Source organism: Halichoerus grypus, chromosome 2, assembly GCF_964656455.1.
Source record: "Halichoerus grypus chromosome 2, mHalGry1.hap1.1, whole genome shotgun sequence".
Classification (NCBI taxonomy): domain Eukaryota; kingdom Metazoa; phylum Chordata; class Mammalia; order Carnivora; family Phocidae; genus Halichoerus; species Halichoerus grypus.
The window spans coordinates 90,773,221-90,800,767 of NC_135713.1; the positions used below are offsets into that span (position 1 = coordinate 90,773,221).

The 27,547-nt window shown below is 39.3% G+C and overlaps 1 protein-coding gene across 17 annotated transcripts in view; it reads right to left on the reverse strand.

Annotated features, from left to right (window-relative positions):
- Positions 1-27,547, reverse strand: part of ATG10 (autophagy related 10) — a 404,709-nt gene that overhangs the window by 8,000 nt on the left and 369,162 nt on the right. For 9 of the 17 annotated variants that reach the window (XM_078067096.1, XM_078067097.1, XM_036067261.2 and 6 more), the window contains 2 exons: positions 6,090-6,187; positions 204-5,054 (listed from right to left, as the gene is read on the reverse strand). In XM_078067096.1, the coding sequence (XP_077923222.1) occupies positions 4,775-5,054; positions 6,090-6,187 (378 nt within the window). In that variant the 3' untranslated portion in view covers positions 204-4,774. Of the gene's footprint in view, positions 1-203; positions 5,462-6,089; positions 6,188-24,656; positions 24,857-27,547 lie in introns of those variants that run through there. The other 8 variants (XM_078067099.1, XM_036067349.2, XM_078067100.1 and 5 more) reach the window with 7 other exon arrangements.

Genomic DNA, 27,547 nt, shown 5'->3' on the forward strand with positions numbered 1-27,547 from the left:
CCCAGTCATAACCTATCAGGGTATGCTTAATTTTTTGCCTCAGTTGTAACCGTGATTTCTGGGTATTTGAAAAGCTTCAAAGAAATCCAAGAAATCATAATGCAACCAGAGGCTTTATTTATTCTCATGTAAAGTATATTTCAGTGTAAGGAAAAAAATGTGAGTTTCCAGTTTGTTTTTAATAATTTACAAATGGGACTTGGTGATCTCTAAAATCACTTTCAGTTTTAATAGTCTAGAAAACAGGATACTTGCAATTGGGCTCTTTTACCACTAGGTGTTGCTACTGACAATACAAAAGTTAAAAGCAAGGCCTTTACGTTACAGTACTGCTTGAAAGAACACCACAGCATTTAAGGATAAAAATGTGAAAGCACTTTTACAGACAAGCCCTATAAAAGGACCTACGTGCATATTTAAGTATCTCAGTGCCATGGGCACAATAGTAGTTAAGTGCTGCCTATATCCTTCTAGAACAGCCCTCAGCAACTTACTGGCCAGCAGTATAAGGCGGGGGGGGGGGGGGGGGGGGAGGGATTCAAAGGGTCTCAGAATTGGAAGGGAGCTTATTTGTCCATCAGTTTTCAAATCCCTGTTCCCTGGAGTTAGAAATATATTTACATCACCACCTAGTATGCACATGTGCAAATACGTACACACCCATATAAACAGATTATATATATATATCTGAAACCAAAGTTTCAGAAAACAATAATATCCTTATTATGTGCTTTTCCCCCATGTATTTGTAAAATAATAGAACATACACATGTTGGTCTCTGCCCTCTGCATTCCTGGTACAGAGCTCCTAAAAACTTTCTAATTTCCTAAGTGATAAGAGCATGAGGAGCATCTCTTCTAATACCTCGCCTTTGATTCTGGTTCCTGACACAGAGCTCCTAAATCCCTTGGAATTTCCTGGGTGATGGGAGTGTCTTTTGTTCTAAGCAGGTGACTCTTGGTGGGCTCTTGAATAGCTTCAGAATAGGGGCTAGTCACCAGAAAGACCTAGCTCTGATTAGAAGCTTGGGACTTTCAGCCCTGTCCCCCATCCTCCAGGAAGGGGGAGGAGGGGCTAGAAGTAGAGTTAATGACCATTCATGCCTATGTGATTACACTTCCATAAAATCCCCCAAGTCCGAGGTTCAGAGAGCTTCCAGGCTGGTGAACACATCTATATGCCAGGAGGGTGGTACATCCCAACTCCATGGGGACAGAAGCTCCTGTTCTTGGGACCCTCTGGCTCTTGCCCTATGTAGCTCTTCATCTGGGTATTCATCTGTATTCTTTATCATATCCTTTGTTATATAATAAACCGGTAAACATAAGTGTTTCCCTAAATGCTATGAGCCATTCTAGCAAATTAATCAACGCAAGGAGGGGGTCATGGTAATCCTGGTTCATAGTTGGTCAGTTAGAAACACAGGTGATAACCTGGGACTTGTGACTGGGGTCTTAAAGTGGGGCAGTCTTGTGGGACTTAGGTCTTAACTTACAGGCTTTCATCCTAACTCCAGATTGATAGTGTTAGAACTGAATTGTAGGACCCCAGCTGGTACTGCAGAATTGTTTGTTGTGGGAAAAATCCACACATCTAGAGTCAGAAGTGTTGTGTGTGTAGTGTGAGAGTAAAGAAGACACACAGGGAGCGTTTCCCAGACATATTCTATTTCTTAAACATATATATATAGAGAGAGAGAGAGAGAAAGAGAGAGAGAGAGGTCATAAACTAATAACTGGATTTTACTTGATTTAATACACTTCCTTCTATTTAATACATTAGGAAAGAGAGGCTCAGAGAGGTGGAGTGACTTGCCCCAGGTAACACAGCCAGGACGCAGGCTTTTCAGGACACTGGAAAGTTTTGTTTTGGAAGGCCCTGGGCAAAAATTGAAAAATGTCCTTGGCATACTCCCAGCCCTTTCTGCACTCCTACCTTCTAAAGCCTGTGGGCCAGAACCTGCTGGTGAAAAAATTGACAGTGTATGTGTGATTAGTTATATGCAATAGTCATTTTAAAAATATAGGATCTTTCTAAAATGCAAATGTGATCACTTCACCTCCTCTACCTGAATTCCCTCAGTGGCTCTTTCTGGTTTTTAGACCAAATACAAATTCTCAGTGTGGCAATCAATCTCCAGACCTGGCCCCAGTCCTGCTAGCCAGCCTCACTCTTGACCACTTCCCTATGCATTTTCAAGGTCTTTCCTACATTCTTGACCTGGCTAACTCCTAAGGTTTTCACAGCTCCACTCACATTCCTCTTCTACAAATCTTCCCGGGTGCTTCCTTTGCACACCTTTGCCACAGCATACATCCTTCTGTCCCTAAATCTTCTTGTCTGTCTTTCCACTGGACTGGGGCATTCTTATGAGCCAGGGTCATGTCTTTCCACTTACCATCCCTGGCAGCTAGCCTCGGGCTCAGTATGTAAGAGGAACTCAATAGGTATCTGGTGGAGTGAATATTTGCATATTCTTACTCTCATATTTTAATCATAAAAAAAAATAAAAAACCCAACTCACTGGAATATCAGCTCTCTGAATTATGTAAGAGCTGGTTGTGACAATGCAGACCTCCATTTCCTCATATCTTGAGAGCATGAAGAACTATACCTATTATCAGGAAAAATGGATGCAAAAACCCAGTTTTAACATCCTTTTTTCCTCTTTGTTCTAATACATCTGTGTTAGGAGAATGGTTAGTTTTGTTTTTTTAGCTCCTGTAAGCTAGTACCAAATGGTCAACACGGCCTCTCGCCCACACACTCGAATCCCTGGACTGAGAGCCTTACTTCCCTTGATCACTTCCAAGGGACAGACAGCAACTATTCTGTGCATGCCACCTTACAACATACCAAAAAAAAAAAAAAAAAAAAAAAAAGTGGGTCAGTACTTATTATCCATCATCAAGGAGAGGAAGAAATCAGAGTGAAAGGGAGACAATGAAATGCTAATATGATTAAGTACAGTACGTAATGAAAGGACAGGCTGACCAGTGGTGGCTGTGGTGGTCAGAGATGGCTTTGTAAGAGTGAATTTTATAGAGTAGGTTGGGAATTGAGTTGAGAGATGGAGAAGGAAGCATTTCCAGGTGGGAACCAGCATGAACAACAGTCAGAGAAGGATGTGGGGCCCATGCGTGTTGGGAGGAATCAGGCCTGAAATGTGGTGGGAGGGAGAAGGTGTGCTGGCGCTGGGCAGGAGCTGGGGCCAATTATCCCTCACGCCTCTTTCTCCATATGGCATTGTGCAGTTTATGAAGCACATTCAGGTTGACTTACCATTTTGATCTCCTCCCTGATCTGGTTAGGTAAGGGGAGTGGATATTAAGGGACTCTTTAAACATAGAAATGGTAAAAGACTAAAGAAGATTAGGAAAATTAGCCCAAGTCACACAGCTAGCAGCTAACCAAACTCACAGTCTAGATCTCTACGCTTCGCTTTCACAGACCCGAGAATTGCAATTGTTCTCACAAATCACATAGCCGAGGACCAAAGAGGTGAAGTAAGTTTTCCAAGGCTACACAAAAGCAGAGTTTAGGATATTGGCTGGAAGCAGCTTTAACCAGCCTTATTTCTGATTGAAGGGGTTCTGCATTATATTAACTGGAGAAGAAACCCGGAGGGAAAATCCTTGTATTGCAGAGTAAGAACTGTTACTTTGAGAAAACAAAATATTTTCTAATGTTTTATAACTGTTGGGATAACAGTCTGTTATACAGCTGCATTCTTAAAAATGGAAATTTTTATCAACCAAAAATTAAATGTGTGGTTTTTTTTAAGTGCAAAATATTCTGAAAAGAAACAGAGTGGCCTGAGGAGAGGGATCTATCTGGGGAGGGAGGTCTCTAGAACCTATAAGAGCTTTTCAGGACTTTTTCTTGCTACTGATGAATTTTAAGGTCTTCATCAATCAGAGAAAAAAAAATTAATTTAAAAAGAACAACACCAACACCAACAAAAAAACCTACACACTGTCCCTACAGTGATTGACTACTATCATCTCAGAATCTGTTAGCAAAGGATAACTATTATTTCCAGACAAGTACATCATCCAGATGACACATTATTATAATTTACTTAGTTTTTTTTTTACTCTAGAAATGACATGGTCTGAGAAATGACTTGCTGAGAAATCTGTGTTTACATTGGGAGGGGCGGGGGGAAATCCCTGCAGAAGTTGAAAAGATGTTAAGTGGTAAATACCAAAATGCCCAGCAAGCATGTAAGCAGGCTCTCATCCCAGCATGAATATGTGCAGCTCAGCATTTTAAAATTTACTTTTAGCTTTTCTAGCAGTTTGAATTAACCCGTTCTCTACTTCTGCTCCGTGTGTGAGAGCTCAGCCCCGAACCTACAGACTGAAAGTGCGGGCACAGTCTTCTGTAATTGGCCAGCCGATAATCCCTTCTCCCTGACCGCTTCCTCCGAGTGGCCTGCCTCGTGAACACACGTCTCCTGGATATTCTTAACAACCAGGAGGCTCAGGGCAATGCCCAGACAAATGTTAGAAAGTAAGTCCAGCTTGTTGGAGCGATACACAGAATTGGAAAAGGCCTGTTGGGAGACCAAAACAAAACAAATAAATACCACACTAAAGGTACATCCAGACCAGAGGTTCTCCAGAAGCAGGTGTGTCAGAACTATCCCAGAGAGGCTGTTGCAGGAGGTGGACCCCAGCACTTGAGTCATAAAAGATCCTCAGGTGACCCTAAAGTACATTCCTCATCGATAGACACTAATCTAGATTTTTTAAAGAGACAATTACATTTTTATCTTAGTTTCAGCCCCTGGCAAGATAAAATGAAAAACAAAGCAAGCAACTCCAAACCAACAATTCTTCCAGATGAGGGATACAGCATAGCAGTTACTGCAGACATTTGCTTCCAATGGAAAAATAAATCCATGTCAAAATCTTGGTGAGTTGAACTATTGCACGGTATTTGTCCTATTAAACCAGGACTGGCCAGGTACACTTTGGTGTTCTTCATGCCGCAATTTCTAGGTCTTTGGCTCAATAGAAGGAAGTGAAGAACAAGAACAAAACAAAAGCTAAGAGAATAAAAGAAGGTTAACTGAACAGTAAACACTTATTTCAAGAATAACAATTCTGAAATAAAGTCATCCACTCCTGTAGTTGGGTGAGTGTTATTATAGCAAAGTCCAATGCTTCCCAAATGCTTGGGCACTGTTGGTTGGAAACCTAAACAAACAGTTCATATTCAGTCTATTAAAGATGAAAGAAGACTTAATATTTGATGGGGCCAGTAGGGACCCCAAGTGCAACAGAGACAACAGGATCTTTATAATAGCAAAACATTCAGTGCAGGCTTTCCTTTTTACCTTGTCAAGTGACATTTCATTCATCCTGAGAGGCTGTTCTGGCATAACTCAGAGGTAGATTTAGCCCAACAACTGGCCCTACAACGCTCAGCCATGACGTGATATAATTGACACTCCTAGGAAACAAGTGAAAATACAGGCAATTCTAATGTTGGATGAGTGGTAGAAAATCACTACCAACAGAAGAGACGAGCTGCCTTCAAAGGTGTGTGCCCACCACGTGGAATCCCAGCATTTCCAAATGTCAGCTCCATTACCTGACAAGGACTTGAGGTCCAAAGAGACTGAGGTAGTTAATGGGGGAGTCAAGACATTAAGGCTCCTGACTCCTCTTGATGATTCCAATTTGACACTTAAAATTTATGGCATTTGCTAAGGTAGCAGAGTGTAGTGGTTAAGAGCATGGCTCTTAGGTGAAAATGCCCAGGTTCAAATCCCAGGTCTACCACTGAACAAGTTGTGTGAACTTGGCCAAGTTATTTAACCTCTCTGTGCTTTAGCTTTCTCCTCTGTAAACTGGGTAAAATAATGGAACTTAGCTCATGGGGTGTTATAAAAATCCAATGTATTAATATATCTAAAATACTTAGAACTGTGCCTAGCACAGTAAAAATCAGTAACTGTTAGCCATTACTATTATTACAAACAATATTTCCTTTTTAGCTTAGCTTTTAGAGTCACATAAAAAGATTTACATTTTTAAAATAAGAGTAAAAGCCAATGTATCTTGATGATGTTTCTTACCTATTGATTTTTTGAGAATTCTTTAATACAGGAGTCATGAATTCATTCGTCTTGCAGGGATGAAGTACAAAAAAGGGTTGCCCAAGTATTGGATGCTCCTGTAAAAATCAGAGTTGGTCCGGGATTGCCAGTGTGAATTACTTTGAAAAAGTTAAAACACACAATCTGGTTTGTTAAAATAAAAGTTTGTTTTAAATTCCAAGTTACTAAATTAAGATACAGATCACTTTCAGTTTTGAAATATAATTCATAATCCAAACATGAGAAAAAGCTGGAGAGGAGTTACGAATTGATAAAGTAGTACAATCAAGGAGAGGAGGGCACACGGTTTTGTTTACACGATACAAACTATAGATCAATTTTATCAGTTCCCTCGAATTCGTTGTCAACTGGTGTTTCCCTTTGGCTTATAATTATTCCCCAGTTTTTCCTCAGGGATGTCTGCGAAGCCCAAAAGCCTGACCATTTGAACAACGTATTTCATTCACCTCTTTGCAAGGGGATCAAAATCTTTCGCACACTTTTTTGCAGAAACTTGGCCACCATGTTGATTGTTTCGAGCTTGACTGCAGCGCCAAGAGGCACATGTTCGATGGGTAGAATGGCAGGGGGACGAGGCAGGAGAATGGCCTGCATTATTTAAATTGTTGTACTTCCGTCTGTCTGTCTGTCTCTTTTCTTCCTGAGTTCCTCTGTTTATCTGTTTCTATCCTTCTGTCTTTCCCAAGCTTATAGGGCTGTTTCTGGAAGTCAAGAGCCCATTCGCTGGAACTCCACTGCCTTTATAAGAGAATGACTGCATAGAAATACAGGTCAGCTCACTGCCAGGGTAGGGAGATGCACATCATTTGTCAAACAATGGGGAGCCCTAGGAGGTTTCCTGTAGGGAGTGACCTCGCACAAATTGTACTGACGCAAAAGCAATTATTGACAATAAATTTATTGATCGTTTACATTGTGGATTCGCCATTATGCCAAAGACTGCAACTGCAAATACTGCTATGGTCTAAATGTTTGTATCTCCCCAAATTCATATGATGAAATTCTAATACCCAAGGTGATGGTCTTATAGGAGGTGGGACCTTTGGGAGGTGATTAGCTCAGGAGGGTAGAGCCCTCAGGAATGAGATTTAGGACCTTATAAAAGAGACCTCCAAATGCTAGCTCACCCCTTTCTGCCACGTGAGGTCGCAACAAGAAGGGTGTGACCTGAAAGGGGGCCCTCATGAGAACAGACTGGCACCTTGAGCTCAGACTTCAGAATTGAGAGAAATACATTTCTGTTGTCTATAAACTACCCAGTCCGTGGTATTTTGTTATAGCTTCCCAAGCAATCTAAGACAAATACCTACAGAGATTGTGCAGGTGACCTGAAGGAGCAAGGTCAGTTGAATACACCAGCAGTGACAGGGACTATGGGGGACCAGAGGGTGCTCCCAGCCAAGACTATGATTGCTACTCTGCTCCAGCCAATTGTGCCATGTGGGAATGCAGGTTCCGTGTGCCAGGTCTTCCCGTTTGTCAAAATAGCCTAGGAATCCAGATTTTTATGTAAAACTTCCTAAATTTAAATTTTGGCACTTAAAAAAAAAAAAACACATAGACTGGGCCAAATAAAACAAGCCTGTTGGCTGGATTTGGACTAGGGGCCTAACTTCTCTTGGCTTCTTCTCCTCTTCTCAGCCGGTCCAAGGAGGAGCTGAACTCAGAGCATCCCTGGAAAGAATTATGTGTGGTTGTTGCTGCTAACTCTAGCCTCGAACCCCAAAACACTCACGTCTGTGTGAATGTGCACAAACCTACTCACAGGAAATTGGAGGCACCTCCACTGTGTATTGGAGACACTGGGTGTGGAGATTTGGGGATGCATATATGTGATGAGGGTTGAGGTATCCACTGGGTGTGGGTTGGTGTATGTCTCCCAAGTGCCACCTCCAGAGTCTGCCCAGTGGCCTGACTCTTACAGCAGAGCCTGGGCTCCCTCTTTCCCTACCCCCTCCCGCTTATCCCTAAGCCGACCCTAGGGTCACAAACCAAATGTGTTATGCCTAAGGCAAGTCCTCCTGTCCAGCTTAATTCTGGCTCCTCTTACCTGCCTTAAACTAGTGCTTATTAATTCAACACATATCTATTGATCATCTCTTACATGTCTGCCAGGAACAGTTCTGGATATAGTAATAGAGATCACTGTTTCTCAGAGATAAAGTCCCTGATCCCATGGAACTTACATGCCAGTGCAAGAGACAGCCAATAAATACACAGAACAAATAAAGAAACAAGATAATCCAAATAATAGTAAGTGCCATGAATAAGATAAAAAGGGCCCCTTGATTTTGAGAGCACTTGGAACCCAAAAGCTCCTTCTTGTTGTTAAATAAATCCCTTAAGTATGTTGTTAATCATGACCACTCTTCTAGCAATGTGTCAAAAACATCCATAATCACCTCCATGGTTAAACTGTATATGGCCAACACCCAATGCTTTCTCAAATATAACAGCTTCTCTTAGTTGTGGCAAATTAACCAAACCATTAATTACTTTTCAAATACAGATGGAAAATTAATTTTTAAAATACCCCAAAATCCTTGTTTCTAAATATGTAAGACTACTGAATACAGACCTTAGTTATTATGAATATAATAATGATTATTTAATGTAGAAAAATAAAAAGTTTCCCCAATGTGATTAGAATTCATATACACCCGCATTCATTCACTTAGCAAATATTAAGTCTTCTTGCCTGATAATTTTATAATGACTTAACCCTAACTAAAGGCAAAAGGATCCGTAGTTTTAAAATGTGGTTAATCTTAGGGATATCTTAATTCTGCAGAAGTGACAGAATTCAAAGTTAGCCTTATGACCTGAGCCAATACTATGTTTTCGGTCACATTCAATCCACTACTTCTGCAAGCCAAGCAATTTGTATTCAAAGCAAAGTAGAGAATTTACAAATAATTTGAGCCATCTGATTAGTGTAAGACAATCAATCTGGATAATATTCTCCAAAAGCCATTTTTCTACAATGGAGATTTTTTTAGGCTCATGCTATCTGGATTTTTTAAGGCTCAGGCTTCAGACAGCCAGAATCAGAGATGAAAGCTGTCTTTCATTTTTGGTTTAGGAATTATGTGCTGGAGTTCAAAAAAAATCTAAAATCCTACACCTTATTTGTTTAACATACCATTTTCAGAAATGGAAGAACATCAAAACTGTCAGGATCTTTTTAGTGACATTTCTTAGATCAATTCAGAAGGTAAATTTGTGTGAAAGTGCTACCATCTGCTGTCAGTACTAATGAACTGATGCAAATCTGCACCGAGAAAAATGTCAGTGTGGAAATACATGCAGCCAATGAACTGTGTTAGGCTTACAACTCAATAAACACTTCTACTGGAGCAAAGTTCTGCTAAATAGTTTTCCGTGAAAATAGAAATGATGGGTCCGATTTCTATCTCTGTAACTCCAGAGGAGTTATATAGGCACATTCTCCTATGAAATTTAATTTAGCAATGGTTAAATGTCTCATAAAATAAGTCTGACATGAAAACTGTGAATTGGTTTCAGAACTATTAGATATGACTATCACAAGGAAATGATAATACTGCACCTTCATTCTTACATCTAATAAAGGGGATGAATTTCTTGGTTCGTGTCTTAATTTTCCTGGCTCTCCAGGAGGGCACAAATATAATTTCACATACTAAGCTTTCATCCAGTTTCATATTCCAGACTGATCAAATTTGCCTTGCACTCAGGGTACATTCCTTAGAAATGGAAAGGGATATTTCCCTAAGCCTGCTTCCTCAAGCAGGGAAAGGAACAGGGCTATCGAACAGCTACGGTATGAGACACTGTACTAAGTGCTTTGCACGGGGTCACCTATCCGAATAATTCTTTGAGGAAGGCTTTCTTTTTGCCACTTTGGAGAATGGGTTCAAAGGGATTATGTTTAAAGTCACCCATGTAGTGAGGGGTGAAGCACCTCCAAATTCCAGTCTTATACTGCACCGCCTCACCCCACTGACCAGAGGTGGCAGCAAGGATATTTAATCCTCTCTAGCCCATCTCTTCAAAAATCTATTTGTTTTTATTTTTAAATAATGGTGTTTTCATAAAATTATAAGGGCAATACATACAGAGAGCTCAGAAAATACAGAAAAGAACAAAGAGTAAAAGCAGGATAACCTAAAACTGCCCAACTCAGAGTTAATCACTATTTGGTGAATTTCAAACTTTTTCATGTACACACATGTAGTTTTCTATTGCTTTTTATTCATCGAACAGATAGATGTTTATCGAGTGCCTACTACACGCCACTCCCGGCCATATGTTTTTTGTTGGTGTTCACGAAGTTTCTTTGTCTTCTGTTTTACAGATTTCTCTGCTTATTTCTATTTTTTCCCTACATATATTTTGTTTGGATTTATTTTGTTGTTCTTAGTTTTTAAATGTTCCAGGGGTGCTTAAGAATATGTATAAAGAATATGGAATCTTGAGTTGTTGGCTACAGTGCTCTCCATGTGTCACTAGATCAAGCTGGGTAATTGTGTTGTCCACATTTTCTAGACTCCTATCCGCTTGATCTATGAATTTCCAAGAGAAGTTCAAATCTCCCCTATAATAGCTGATCTGTCCATTTCTGCTTGTAGTTTGTCAATTTTTGCTTTATATATCCTGAAGCTGCTTTATTTAAATGCATATATTTTCCTAGGGAATGAAGCTTTAATACAAAGTGATCATACTTATCTCTGATTATGCTTTCTGCCCCCCAAAAAAGGACTTTTGATAAAAATATAGCCACACCAAATTTCTATTTACCTTATGCATTTAAAAAATTATTTGCTGTTCAATGTGTATCCTCATGTTTGATATGTTTTCTATAAAAATAACATTGACAGGTTTTTAAGAAATCCACCTTTTTAATCTATCTCTTAAATGGAGTGTTTAGTTCATTTATAGGCTTTGTGATCATTGGTATAATTTAATTTCTTCCATCTTATTTTAGACTTTTTTTTTAGAGAAAGAGCGCACACGCACACATGTGCAGGAACGGGGAGGGGCAGAGTGCACTGGTGGGGGGAGCCGCAGAGAGAGAGGGAGAGAATCTGAAACAGGCTCCATGCTCAGTGCAGAGCCCGATGCACAGCTGGATCTCATAACCCCGAGATCATGACCTGAGCTGAAATCAAGAGTCAGATGCTTTACCAACTGAGCTACCCAGCCACCTCTTATTTTAGACTTTTTACTTATTCTATTTTTAATGTTTCTTTTGCTTTTCATTTTTCCTCCTCTTGCTTTCCTTTGGATTAATTGAGTGTAGGCTCAAATTATTTTCTCATTGTTTTCTCTTTTTTATGAATTTGAAATTATCCCACAATCTTTAAGTAAACATTTTACTTAATAAAATATAGTTACTCAGTATATTTGCCTTTTTCCCAAATAATTCAAGTACCCTGGGATGTTTAACTCTGATCACTCCTTCCTGATTTCTGTTCTACTGTTGTCCAGTATTTCAGTCGTATCTTTTGTTTTTTAATCCCATAAATTAGATATTATTAATGTTTTGAACTCAGTGTTTGAGATTTACTCACATTTGACTATTCTTTTTGCTTACCATTTTTTCCCTATATCTAGGGTATTCATTCTGGGATCATTTTCTTTATCATTGAAATATGTCCCTCAGAACACCCCTTAGTGAAGATCTGTAGGTAGTAAATGTCCCATATTGTTAATGCTTTATCTTTGCCCTCATTTTTGAAAAATAAGTTTTTGTAGATATAAAATTTTAGGATACAATCATATTCTCTCAACACTTTGAATCTATTATCCCATTTTCTCCTGGCTTCCATTTTTGTCTGTTTGGAAGTGAACTATCAGTCACATTGTCACTTTTTTTTTTTAAGATTATTTATTTATTTATTTATTTGAGAGAGAGTGAGTGAGAGAGAGAGAGATCATGAGGGGGGAGAGGTAGAGGGAGAAGCAGACTCCCCGTTGAGCAGGGAGCCTGATGCAGGACTCGATCCCAGGACCCTGGGATCATGACCTGAGCCAAAGGCAGACATTTAACCGACTGAGCCACCCAGGCACCCACATTGTCACTTCTTTTAAGATCTTCTCTTTCCCTTTGATGTTTTACTATAGTGTGTCCATGTGTGGATTCCTTTTCATTTATCCTGCTTGGATTCACTGAGCTTCCTGAATCTGAGTATCAGAGTCCTTTCAGCAATCCTGGAAAATTCTCAGCATCAGCTTTTTGAATATTAATTCTGTTTTATTCCCTCCAGCTCCTCCTTCTGGAATTCCTATTAGACACATCTTTGTCCTCCTCCCTCTGTAATGTCTCTTAACCTGTTATATTTATCATCTTTCAATTTTTGCTACAATGTGTATAATTTCTTCAGAGTCTTCTTCTAACACATCAATGCTTCCTTTATATTTATTGCTTTTTAGTTTAGGCTTTCTAATTAGATGCTCTCCTTTCAAAAGTTCTATTTGATTGTTTATTAAATTTACCCGATCATTTTTGATAGTCTTTTCTTCCTGTATTATACTGTCAGTATCTTCTTCTATTTTAAGAATTACAGTCAACATATTTATTTTGTATTTTTGCACCAAAAATTTTTAACATATGAATTTGAGTATCTGATACTATAGTTTGTTGTTTTTGCTAGCTTTCCCTTTTAGTGGCTTGTTATAAATTCTGTACTTTTTAAATTGTGACCTAGTAGAACTATAAATACAGTAATTCTTTGAGGCCTAGGATTATAAATGTGTCCTTCCAGAGAAGTTTACATATGCTTTTTTCTGATGCCTGGGGATAGGGAGGGAAGAAGAGGGATTCCAACTCCATACTCACATGTTCAGAAATTAGGAATTTTCTGGGTCTACATCTTTTATTCTTTTTACATGCTTTATATAGAGTAAGGCAGAAAGGGTCCAATGGGTAAGAGGAAAAAAATTTTAATATATAGAGAATGATGGGGAGGCATGCTATTTTCGGCAAGTTGGTGAGGGAAGGCTTCTTTGCCAGAGGTAACACTTGAGCAGAGAGCTGACCAAGTAATAAGCAAGCCATGTAATTCTTTGGGAAATGAGTATTTTCAGTTTGGGAACAACAAGGGCAAAGACCTTAAGATCCTCCTGAGGAAGAGTGCTTGGGGTGTTCAAAAAACAGTATGAAGACCAAGGTGGCCGGGTGGAATGAAGGGTAATAGTGGCAAAAGGAAGACTAGAGGGATAACCAAAAGGTAAGATCATGGAGCGCCTTGCAAGGCACGGAAAAGGTTTGGAGTTTTATTCTGAGTGTGATGGAGAGACTTTGGGGAGATTTTGAAGAAAGTGACATATTCTGATTTACAGTTTCAAATATTAGTCTTGATATTGGAGAAGGAAAAGCAGAAGAGCAGGTAGAAGGTGGTGTAGTAGCTCAGATAGGATGGTGGCCTGTACTAGGTGATAGTAGTGTGGGTGGGGGAGAATGGTCAGGTTTGAGATTTATTTTGAAAGGAGAGCCAACAAGATTTGCTGAAGGATTCAAAATGCTGTATGAGAAAAAAGAAAGAGCCAAGGATAACTCCCAAGTTAAAATATCTGCTCATGTTTTCTTTACTATTTGTCTAGTGAGGGTTTACAGGAGTTTTCTTATTAATGGGTATTAGCTCTTTCATAACTTTTGAGTACACTAATTCTTTTCATTCACTCAACCACCACTGTGAGTCTTCAAATGTTAGTAATAGAGTGCTCTATAAACAAATAACACCAGCTCCCATAAAAGATGCTGAAATATTCAAAATATTTTAAATTTCTAGATTGTTAATTGTCTTTAAATTTTGCTCATGATGATTTACATGTGGAAGGTAGTATTAGATAATTAAATCTGTATTTTTTCTATTTCTTTTATCATTTTTATGTTTAAAAATCCTATTCAGAATTAGAAAACTAGATATTTACTTATATTTATGTACAGTTTACCAGTAACTACTTGCTGTTCCCCCCAAAACACTATTTTTTCTTACCTCTAAACCTTTGTTCATGAGGTTCTCTCTGTCTGGAATACCCTCCTGCCTTTTCTCACCTACTAATGCCCATTTCTCCTACAGATCTCAGCTTTCTTTTACCCCAATCCTGCATCAGGCGCCCTCCCTCTGTGTTCCCACTGCACCTCCTGCTTAAGCCTACTGTTTAATTCCACACCATTCTGCATAGGTAATTGACTGTTTACAGGAATCTTCCATTACTAGACTGTAATTCCTCAAGGGGAGAGGAAGGATTCTGATTACTATTTTAATCTCAGCATCCATAACTGTGCGTTTCACCTAGTAGGCACTCAATAAATATTAGTGGAATTACTGCATAGACAAATACATGCTACTGTGCCAAAGTAAATTATCGGCATACGCAGCCTGTTTTATAAAGGGGGATAGGAGCGCCTGGGTGGCTCAGTCGGTTGGGCGGCTGCCTTCAGCTCGGGTCGTGGTCCAGGGTCCTGGGATCGAGCCCTGCATCGGGCTCCCTGCTCGGCGGGGAGCCTGCTTCTCCCTCTCCCTCTGTCTGCCGCTCTGCCTACTTGTGCTCTCTATCTCTGTTAAATAAATAATTAAAAATCTTTAAAAAAAAATAAAATAAAATAAAGGGGGATATTTGTGTGGAATGCACCAGTGGCCCCCTATGCCGCTGTGGGGACGTGAAAGGAAAAGAAACATTTTCTCTCCTTGTCACAAAACCAGGGACAGTATCTTCTGTACATTTATGAGTCTCCAGATAAGATAAGAACTTCAGTATCTGTTTTCCCAAATATTTCTTCCAAAGTGCATCTAAGAACAAAGGAGAGGGTCTAAAAGCATGGTCAGGAATAACTCTCCACATAAAAACTTATGCCAACTGGGGTGCCTGGGGGGCTCAGTCGGTTGAGTGGCCAGCTCTTGATTTTGGCTTAGGTCATGATCTCAGAGTCCTGGGATTGAGCCCCACATTGCATCGGGCTCTGTGCTCTGCAGGTAGCCTGCTTCAGGATTCTCTCTCTTCCTCTGCCCCTCCCCCTGCTCACTCTCTCTCTCTCTCAAATAAATAAATGAATCTTTAAAAAAAAAAAAAAACTATGCAATGCATTCTAAAATCTATGTATTGGCTTCCACACAAAAAATAATATCCTATATTACTACTGAAAAAAATTGATGTACCAAGATGCATATTTTAATTCTCTGAGTTAGCCTACTCCCTGCCACACCACAGTATCCCCCTAAGGTGTGTAACCCAGACTAAGAAACTAAAAAACACTACTAAAATATATAATAAACTCATGACTTTCTACTTAACTCACTCCTCTATCAGTTCATGTGGTTTTCACTAATGCATTCACAAATATCACTGAATAATTATTGTGGGTAAGACTCCATGCTAAACATTCAACCATCTATCTATCCATCCACCCATTCATTTACCCAAAGCAATATTTATGAAGCATAATTCTATATGCCGGGCACTGTTCTGAGCACTGGAGATATAAGCATACTCAAGACAGAAGCAAAATCTGCTCTCATGGAGTTTATAGTCTAGTTTTAGGTACTAGAAAGATAGAAAAGAACATCCCATTATCTCAACTCCTGAGGTTTACAATCCAGCTGCTCCCCCAATACTCAAAAGTCCTGGTTTGCACCTCTAGGGGAGAGAATTCCAAAGGTCAAATACGTTTTTCACCACTCACTCACCTCCACTTAGGATTTCTAAAGAGAATGGAAGAAGAAATCCCTAGGGAGAACAGAAATTTCATTTGGCCTGATGCTGGGGGTGGGGGGGTGGGGAGTAGTGGGCCTTGTGAGCAGAAACCAGAAAAGCTGGCAGAGAGGTACCCTCTGCGGGAGGGATTTTTTTCTTTTCATCATTTGGAGAAGAGACATGAGGAGGCCTCCCACTCCAGAGAAGACTGTAAGGATCTCAGTGGCACTAGTAAAGAATATGTTCCCCACTGTGAGATGCAGGGGATCCTGAGGCAGGCCTGCAGGTGCTGGAGGCCAGAGATGAGCTCACCAATAAATGAGAGGCAGCCCAGGCCTGAGGACCCATGGATGGAAAGACTCTTTGTTCCCTGGAGTGATACTCATGGTGAGATCCTGATGCCTCCTCAACTACTATTTCATCCTGCAAATCCGATGCTTGTTGTAACGTGAGGGGTTTCCATAACATTCTGCCGAGTGCAATGCAGTTGGAAACACCAGACTGTACACAGGGTGTGTATTGTTATGAGCTCAGAGGGACCTGGAGTCACATGGGATAGAACATCTCCTCTCCACTCCTCATCTCTCCCCACGCTCATGAGGCAGCCAGGATTCAAGGGTTACGGAAATCACTATAACACACAACAGATTATGTACCACTCAAAAGGTAGCAATCCAGGAATATGGGAATTGAGAGAAAGGAGAGGTCAGTTCTGACTGGCGGGAGGAGGGCCAGCAAAGACTTCCCGAAGACATGGCGCTTCATCCGATCTAGTCCTGAAACCGTGGGCAGGACTTGGGGCGGAGGGAGAGAAGCCTGTGGCTGGAGGCTCTAAGACAGAAAGAGATTACTCCAAGTTTAGTGGGAAGGGAGCTAAGTGAAGGACACACAGACTTCCATCTTTTAAGTAAGATTGAGAAGTCTGGTAAAGTTAGAGAAGAAAAATGCCTTTTTTTTTTTTTTTTGACAGGAAGAGCGAGAGAGGGAACACAAGCAGGGGGAGTGGGAGAGGGAGAAGCAGGCTTCCCGCTGAGTAGGGAGCCCGATGCGGGGCTCGATCCGAAGGCAGACGCTTACCCAACTGAGCCACCCAGGCGCCCCAAAAATGCCTACTTTTGTTTATTGTGTTGGTGACGTTAAATAACTGAAGCGATCCCTGTAAGATCCAAAGAATTCTCTGGAAGTAATCAACACCTAGACAAGACAAAGAAGCAGGATTTGAAGTACAAGCAATCCTTTCTTATAGTTTTGAAAAGAGACAGGGAAAAACAGGGGGAGGAAAGAAATATCCCAGGACAGACATCTATCCCCAATGAGTGTGTGAGGAAACAGCTACAAAGACAGTGAGAGAATATTTAAAAATAGATTCAAGTGGGAAAGAAATCAAAGTCGTGCCCAAGTACCCTGAGAGGTCAGCAAGTTTCTCCTGTTTCTTAGACAGACAGGGGGAGCTCGGGGAAGCTACGCTTTGCTCAAGTTGCACCTGTTGATATTTTGTGGCCAGTTAACTAGGAATAAAACCCTAATGGTGTTTGGAAAGGTAGATTTAAAAAAAAAAAAAAAAGGACAGTTCTTCAAATTCATATGCTGCACAGAAGCCACCAGGCTTCCTAGAATTTTTATTAAAAATTACAAACATCACAGCATAGTTATTAGATACCAGCTCCTCTGCTAACAAAAACTTTCCTTTCATGGCTCCAGAGGGAGTCCAGAAACTAATTCTCCCACTCCTGCATACATCTACAAAGGGCTGCTGACAGTCCCAACTCCAACTCCTGGATTAGAAAGCAGAGTTGGAATATATTTATAGACTCTATATGGGTTGTTGCTTTAAGCAACACCATTAATATGTCAGAATTCTGAGTTCCCAAACTTCTTCAGTTATCCATTTGCTGTACATTATTTAATCTCTCTGTATTTTGATATGCAAAATAGAGACAGCACTGCTGATACTTCACAGGGTGAAAGGAGATAACCAACAAGACCATTATGAAGCTTGCTGGGGGAAAAAGAGCTTATGTAAATGTCTATTAATTAAACAGGAATGGCTGCACAACTAGGTCAGGCATGATGATAAGACCGAACAACCCATCCCAGCCACCAGCATCAAAAAGAAGAAATGAACATTTAATCCTGAGAGCACTTGTTGGTTGCATTTTATAAAGAATATTAAATTGTAATATTCTGTAACATAACACAGGATAGCATATTTCAGACCATCCTCAAAGAATTCTTTGATAGAACAGAAACTTATTAGAGACAACAGCCAAAAACAAAAACAAAAGAGCAAGCCAATTACTAATGAAGAACTTGTAAAAAGCTAATCAAAGCTCTCATCCAGAGAAAATGAGAAAATCTGAGGCTCAGAATGATTTTGTATATTGATGAGATTTTTATATAGCGTCACAGAAAGAAAAATAAAACAGATTTAAATGAAGACAAAAGGACTCTAAGTCTCTGTTTAAAAACCTCGTTATGTTCCATATCAACGTTTTTATTAAAATGTTCTGTTCTGGTGGAAACATCCGATATTTTTTAAAAATACCTGATGGGTGGTGGCGTCTACAGAGGACACTCTCAGTTTGCCTCTCTCTAGTCAAACCCCTAAGTGTTGGGAGAGCCAGACAGAACCCTCATTCAGCCTCCACCCATCTTCTAGAAAACTGCTCAGAGGGGTAGCTTATCCAAGGTCACAGCACTCACAAATCATGGAGCTAAGAGTCATGTCCAGATTCCAGAATAGAACAGAGTCTTTCCCTGCTATTGCCAAGCCTGCTAAGGACTAAATGCAGCACTTCAGCATGAAACAACTTGCAGGCATTACATTTATTCTATTTTTGTCTTAAAGGAAAACAACTGGGAGCTTGTTCTTTCCAAGCATTAATTCTTCCCCCCCCCTTCTACTATATTACATAATGGTGACAATTTTTGGCTTACTAAGTCTATTTCTGAGATACTCACTAAAACAGTGACACTATTTTGGAGCTGGGGATGTTGGGGTATAATAGTGAGGTGAATCAGCTATCATAAAATTCAAGGGTTTTCAAGAACAAACTCACAAACAACCTAATTCATTGATAATCAGATATTAATGTCTGACAACTATCATACAGGAAGATGTTTTATGAGCAACACAAAATAAAATAGCTGTCTGTTAGTATAATTACTTTTTAGAACGGTGCCAAACACAATTTTAAAGCAACAAAAGGATATACAGATGAATCTTCAAGATGATTTTTTAAAAAATATCACAATGCTCTCTTCAGATAAATATAATCAATGTAAATTCCTAATAAAAGCACCTTAGTTTACAACTAACAGTTATGTATTGCCTTCCTGCTTCTTATCCAACTTTGGTAATATAAAGATCCCTTTTATTCCCAGAAGCAGATTTCCCAGTGATTTAAGTTAAAATTAGCTTTACTCTTTAGAAGATCTCTCAAAAGAGACTCCATGAAGAAAATTCCTAAGGATGTGATAAACCCATTTCAAATCTGTTATTACCTGTTTAATAATGAAAAATATTAGGCAAAGATACATAAAAATTTAGCTACTATAATTGCTCCCACTTTTTAGACTACTAATAATTAGAAATGAGGTAATAAAAACAATGCTACTAATAGGCTATAGTATTAAGAAATCACACACTTCCATATAAAACTGTAATCACAGATTTTCTTCAGACAATTGTATCTTGGTATTGTGCAAACAAGTATTATGGGTAAGGATGGCAGCTACTTATTTTTAAAGATATTTTATTAAATATGTAAGCAATGTTAGGATAAAAAAAATGTACATTCTAATCCCACTTCCCAACCAAATCCATTTTTTTCATTTCTCCATAGTAACTTCTGCTAGAATTTTAAGAACTGATTTTTATAGCTTGGATCTACTTCAGTAAGTCTAGGACACAAAAAAGAGAGTCTAAAACTGAAAAAGAAAACCGGTACCAGGAAATCCGTGCAGGCTTCCCACATGAACTCAAGGCTAGCTAAGAGATCACTATTATTCTCTCATACGTCCCTTCACACCAGTGAAGTCAATAAATCTTATGATTGCTTCAGACTAGGTCATCCTTAAGTTTTTGTTTTTCCTTTCTCTTAAAGGTTGATTTCTTCCCAATTTTACTGATACCGATCTATTTACTTATCTTTCATAGTTATGTACACAGTGAATATATCATTTTTTGATTCATTTTTTTCCTTTTAGCTCTTAACATTATTTCATACACACTTTTCTGTATTTTGCATACTCCTTATAACTTTCTTTTTAGCTATATAATATTCCATCTGGCCAATATAGTAGACTTTACCATTATTCCTCTGTTATTTAGACCATTTTCCAGTTTTATACTATTATACATTGTGTGTGTGTGTGTATTATGGATTACGGATTATTTCCTTATAATAACATTTCAGGAATAAGTAAAAACAGTGGGGATATCTCTATGGCTGTTAATCTGTATTATCACATTTCCCTCCAAAATTATTAAGCCAATGTATATTGCCACCAATACAAACTACTTGTCTAGTCCCTCACTGTTTTAAGTAGCACCATCTTAATGTTAGAATTAAATCCTTCTTGGAAATATTTCACAGGAACATCACACAGACTTTATGAAGACTCTAGGCAACTAGCTTAGGCTTTATGCCACTTTTGACTTGGCCATAGGACACAACCCTTGTGAATTGATGACTTGGTGTAGGAGAACAAACATACAGAGAAGGGTTAGGGCTCAGGGTAGGGTTGGGTGACTCTCTCAAATGCTCATAAACACCTTCTGTCCCTGATGCTGTTTTTCCAGATTGGTTGGGGCAGGGTCACCAACTTCTCAGAAAGCTAGGCCAAAGCTTCAATCTCTCAGAGGAGGCCTGGATTATCTGACCCGAGTCTCCAACAACATGGTACCTGGGTCTCAGGGGCCATGAAAATAGGCCATAACAAATCACATTAACTAAAGTTCATGCTCTCTTCAGATTCTGTGGCAGTTGGTATAAATATGGCTATAGTATTATCATACACTCCTCTAAAAGCTCTTGAGTTTCCTTGGCAAGGGTCTGGAAAATAATGTTAAGTGTAAAAACCAGCACACAACATTGTATATTCATTATGATTACAACTATGGATATGCTGACATGAAACTTGCCCACTAAGAAAATGGTATCCAAACTTTCATCTTGCAGCATGGCACGAAAGAAGAATGTCAAACTGATATAAATATAATTGGCAATAAACACACCTGAGGGAATGTGAATTTTCTTCAACACTTTTTATTTTTTTACACTGAAAACACTATTTTTAGCATGTTCCTCATGAGGCCTACTAATTTTTTTTTTTTTTTTTGGTCCTAGCTGGTGCTCCTCTAGTAATAGTAACAGCTGCTTTTCCAGCACAATGTAAAACTCTCAGAGCATTCATCAAGCAGAACAGCCTCCCCATTTTGGCCTCAGGACAAGATCCACTCTGAGATGGGCCCATCTACAAACAGATCAAAGGACAAATCCAGCTCCCCCCTCAAAGACAAGGGCTCTCTCCCAGGCAATACACACCAATCAAGTTGGGAGTGTGTGTGATGTCCATGCACTGGCCTTCCCTGTGAAGCACTGGAGATACTCAGCCAAGTTAGTTCACACAGAGTCAATCCAACTTTCCACTAGGGAAGCCTCAGAATTCTAGAATTGTACTTAGTTTCCCAATTTGATAAAGAAGATATTACTCTTAATATCTATATTCTTAATACCTAGTACTCTGAAAACATAAATTTAAAAGGTGATTTTATGCCAGTACTTTCACTTACATCTTTACTTCTATAAGTCAGTGTTTTATTCCAATGTCTTTGAGCATTTTTGCTTATACACGCTTACACTTTAAAAATATGTATCAATTGGGGCTCCTGGGTGGTACAGTTGGTTAAGTGTCCAACTCTTGGCTTCAGCTCAGGTTGCAATCTCAGGGTTGTGAGATTGAGCCTCGCGTCAGGCTCTGCGCTCAACGTGGAGTCTGTTTAAGATCCTCTCTCCCTCTAGGGGCACCTGGGTGGCTCAGTCATTAAGCGTTGTTTTTGGCTCAGGTCATGATCCCAGTGTCCTGGGATCGAGCCCCGCATCGAGCCCCACATCGAGCCCCACATGGGGCTCCCTGCTCGGCGGGAAGCCTGCTTCTCCTTCTCCCACTCCCCCTGCTTATGTTCCCTCTCTCAGCTATGTCTCTGTCAAATAACTAAATAAAATCTTTAAAAAAAAAAAAAGAATCTCTCTCCCTCTGCCCCTCCACCTCTTTCTAAAATAAATAAATAAATAAATCTTTACACACACACACACACACACACACACACACACACACACACACACACATCCAGGAACAGTAACATAAGTTGACTTCTAAATTTTTCCTTAAATACTTGCAAAGGGTGTCATTTCCAGTGTATTGTAAATATTGACCATTTTAAATACATGCTTTTATACATATACAATTTTAAATAATGTTATTATGTCATTCTCTTAAATGTACTCAAAAGAAAATAAACGCCACAGTGTTATGATACCTACCATCATTCATTTTAAAAATATATGAACAATTGGATATTTTATATTTTTCTCCTTGAATTCATCTCCATTCTGCTTCTGTCAAAGAACTTTATCTTAATGTATATTTTATGCTTAAAAGCTTTTTATTGATCATATTCTTGTAAACAAAAAATAGAAGAAAGGAATTCATTTTCCAAAATTTCCCATGACCATTTTGCTCTAAGTGTTAAATTAACTAAGAGAACTGACTGTGTTGTCATTATAATTATTAATAGTAATCAGTTAATCAAAACTAAATATGTTATAAAATTTGGTAAAAATAAGCATAAAAAGTGAATTATTTTTGGAAATCACAGTAGCATCACTTAGTGTGTACTACAGGTCATACGTTTTTCATACATGTATGAATCCATTTAATCCTCACAACACCCTACTATTATTAACCCCATTTTATCAATGCAGAAACTAAGGTCGAGAAAGCTTAAATGACACCTCAAGGTCACAGAGCCTGGATCTGCACACAGACCCTCTGGCTCCACAGTCCAGTCACTTAAGCACTGCCCGGTACGTCTTGACTCTTAAAAAATAGAGATTGAGGCCAGAAAAGGGGGGCTAAAATAAAGGGGGTGTCCAAGTGTTCCTTTTAGTGGCCTGGCTGAGCAATACGCCATGCTAAGGGCTGGGATGGGTGTGAGGTACGCCTTTGTTTTGTACAGTGGCAGAAAGGCAAAAAGGGAAAGTGGGAAAGGAAAATCTTGGCCACAAGTGCCTTTTCAGACAGATGGATTCTATGAGAGGGTGCATATGGAAGCGGAAGATCTGGAAATTAATTCCTTTAAAATTCTCCATACCCACACACCCTTTGGGAAGTCTTCACATACACACAAGGGTACATACACTCCAGTTCGAATGCAACACTCAATCTCTGATACAATACAAATTAGAGGTTTTGTGAAACATTTTTAATGCTTTCGAAACAAAATTTAATTAAAATTTAAATTATTTTAACCCTTGAATTTTATTTTAAAATGGCAGTTAATTTCAATAATTTGGAAGGACACAAATGCTAAAATGTAACCGGATAGTAATAAGCATAACTATAATCTACATGGTAGTTTCATAATGATTAGATGTAATGCATGAAAAGATAGCAGGTCAGTAATAGAGCCATGCATAAAACCCTCCTCTCAAAATCTTTATTTGCATTTCTATTACTGAAATCATTTTCTAATAATGAAGTTGCCATGAGAGAAGCTCCATTACTAAGGAATCACTGTTACAGAAACAACGTTATTAAAGCATTGCTATGTACAGGAACTTTTATTAGAATGATACAAGTTGTATATCATTGTAATAAAGCTTCCATTATAATCCTAATTGCATAAAGCTATGTTTGAGTATAGCAATGCTAGAGCTGTAGGACTTTTAATAAAGTATCAAAATAATGCTTTGGTAATAGGATTGTTTAGCATACTAATACTTCAGGGAAGGCTGAACTGACTAATGGATGATGTTTATGTCACTGATTAGACACACTACACCAAGAATTAAAAAGAACCCTCATATACTTAGTAACATGCAGCCCAGATATGTATGTGTTGAGGTACACATAGCAGTTCTCTCTGGTATAATAACTCAGTATGTCCAATTCACTAACTGGTACAATAGCAAATTGCTAAAATGGACATTTGTAACTGTAATAATTAAGATGTTTAATGTTCAGATCTACAGAGAGCTGGTTATCAAAAAGTTAACAGTAAATTATATACACCCACAGGCATATCTTGAGAATTGCCTGTTAGAAGAACTATTGGAGAAATTGAGTTTTTGTTGGTGGAAGTGAGGAGAGGAGGGAGAGAGAGATTAAATATTATATGGATAACTCATTCTAAGATGCTACTCTATGTCATACATAAATGATACCATGATCTTTCTGAGCTAACAACTAGAAGTTACTATCGGACTTAGGTTCATACCAGAGAATTTTAGCATATTTGTTCAAATGTTTGTTTTTGTGTTTGCTCTAATGCGGTCAAGTATTCAGCTGTTCCCTCTAGACGCATATATAATATTCGCCACCAGAGACCGCCAGAGAGCCATCCAGTCACCCAGTAGGCATGGAGATGCTCCTTAATATACCTGCTGTGTGGATACCAGCAAGCAAGGCACCAGGCTGTCTGAAAAGGGCTTCAGCAGAGGCAGCGGCATCAGAGGCCCGCAGGTGGTTCTGCCACAGCCATATTCGCCGTCAGCTAATGGGGCCAAAGCCATTTTGGTTTTGAGATCACTTGTGACAGATGGACTGACTTGGAATCGCCTGGACAGCAAAGCACTTTTATCTTTGAACACAGTGTCTCCTTTCCATAGTTCCCGCTTGGCCTCTGCCTTCCAGATGTGATAAACTGCAGTTAGGTGGGGTTCACTTAGGGCCCAGGAGGTTCATTCTTCCTACTGAGTTTGGTGATCAAGGGCAAATGTGAACATTCCCATAGTGTGATGGTCCCCGAATCTTTGTAGCACCTGAGAGGAAGGTACAAGATTTCATTTTTTTACTGTATGGTCAGCTGGAATATGTTATTTTTCAGGATTCTAATATTCTCTCATTAAATATGATCAGGCCAAACTAGTTTGCAGTGAGACAGTGAGGGACTCTGTTTCTGAGCTACAACAAAGTTTGAAATGTCTCGAGGTGGGAGTGTGTGACACTAAGACAATAAAAGAGCTTAATTATCCAACTGGTCGACTAAACACCTGCAAAAAACAGAAGCATCCAAAACATCTGAAGGTATTTCAACTTCCATGAATTTAACCAGAAATTTGAAATCGGATAATTAAAAAAAAAACTATTTGAATTTTGGCATTCACTTGAGTTTGCAGCTTACAATTCTCTAATGTCCTTATTTTCAATACTTGGGGTGGGGAGAGGGAGGCACCCCAATCTTTCCAATTAGGTCTTGCAAGGAAAAGCTAAGCTCTCATTGTAAAAAGAATAGTCTTTACACAAAAGTCTTACATCAAAGTGGTAAAGACTCAAGAGGCTTGCATAAATAAATACTGATCGATTGATTTCTTTGGAAACTGATTCTAACTTCACTGCCTCCCATTTCCTTATATTCTCCACAAATATCTTGTCAGTATCCCCCAAAGTATAGCTCTCCTTTACCCTCCCCCTTCAACCCTTTCCTCTATCTCCTTGAAGACAGCCCGGTCCCACACACCCCCTCTTTCCCTCCAGCCTACCACAGCCTCCTGGTTTCCTCTGCTCCAGTCTCTCCACTCTCACCCTGCACAGATACCTAATTCATCATCCCAATTACCAATTTTATGTCACTTTCTTGCTCAGAATCATTCCTTATTACTCACTGCTTATTAAGCAAAGCTTAACCTTTTGGGGGCACTTATCCCTTTCAATATCCAATAAGGGCTGTGGACTTTGCAATAATGCATAATGCACACAGGTTTTTGCCTACGATTCAAGGGGTTCACATACATCCTTGAAGCTTGGGGATTTGGGACCCTTAAGTAAGAAACCCAAAACTATGAAGCATGAACTGTGTGGCCCTCCATTCAGTTTCCCTGCAAGCTGGCACCAATTATTTTTCAAGCCTTACATTCTATCAGAGTACCCCCAATCACAGACAAGAGTTAAGTCTCCACTGAGCACCCACCACATGCTAGGAACTACTCTAAGGCCCAAAGACATAGCAGCAAATAAAACAACAAAGCTTCTACTGTTGCTCATATTCTAGAAACCCACAGTTACCCTGATGTGGTCTTGTCACACCTTGACCTACTACTGCATATCCTCAAAGGTATGCAATTCCTAGTTTTAGAAACCTAGCTCCTCACGTACCTTACACTCTTTTCAGTTGGGTTTGTTCTCTACTCTCCGTTTACCTTGCTTCCTCATCTCTGTGCTGATCCCCCTACCTGGAATAATCCTTCACCTCCCTCTCCATCTACCAAATATTCAAAGGCAATTTCAAGCCTTTCTCTTTTCAGGAAGTCTTTCTAGAACCATTTCAGCTCACAATAAAACTCTCTTCTTATAATCTCTATCAGTGATCTTGTACTTTTTCATACACTGCCTATACACCTCTTTAGAGCTGTTTTATTATATAACTTATTATTATCGATTAATTCTGCTGTGTAATCTGTGAATTATCACCCCATCTCTGGAAAGGGGGACCATGTTATAGATTTCTATTTCCCGACCAGTGCTGACCATTTCTATTTCCATCACAGTGCCTCGTACACACACCGCCACTAAATCTCTCTTCGTTGGTTATTGCGGATTGATGGCAAGAGATGATGCCACTGGAGTGATAAAACTTCTCCCTAACTTTCAGGGGTTATCCAGAGAAATTTCAGAGAAGCATTCTCTGCTTGGGGATTGATAGCATGACCAAAGTGATGCACAACTTAGCAAACCAACCCAACCACTGTTATTCATCATTTTGACGGTGAGCCACCTATGTGCAGTCATCAGCATGCAGACAATATGTAATATGGTTGTTTATATTCTAAATAATAATTTGCTTTTGCCATCTACATATGGCAGAGATTGGGTGCATTCTTATCTGACCTAACCCTCATGTTAATACCTGAATCACAATCTTTGAAGGTGACAAAGGGCATCTTAAAACAAACAAACAAACAAAAACCAGATAGCAGATGATAATGGGTGTAGTGAATGCAGCCTTGTTTGGTGCTATTAGTCACTGTAAATGCATTTGCTATCTCTGTCTGCATCTATAACTCTCACCATCATTTCCTCGCAGAGTAAACAAATGTTGCTTATGAACTTCCCCATAGAGCCTGCCTTTGCAGGATTTTCTAACCTACCAATGTGCTTAACAGAATCAAATGCCTTGTTAAAACCAAGTATATGACATACAAATTACAATGCTATTCTTAGGACTGTATCAGAGATGGTGTGACTAAATTTCTTAAGCATGATACTTGTTTTCTTTGAAACCTGAAAGAACAATATGTCTTGATTGTTATCCTGGCATGTACAGTTCTACTCGTGCCTATGCAATGGCACAGTTGATATGCCTTTGAAATCCTGAAGAATGTCTTCTACCTTCCAGAGCCTGGGGCAATCTCCATGTGGGTTGCTATTTACCCCAGTGGCAGATTTCCATAAAGCTACAATCACCAAATGCTCCACCAAATGAGGATTGTTTGATGGCAAAAAATATGAGTGTA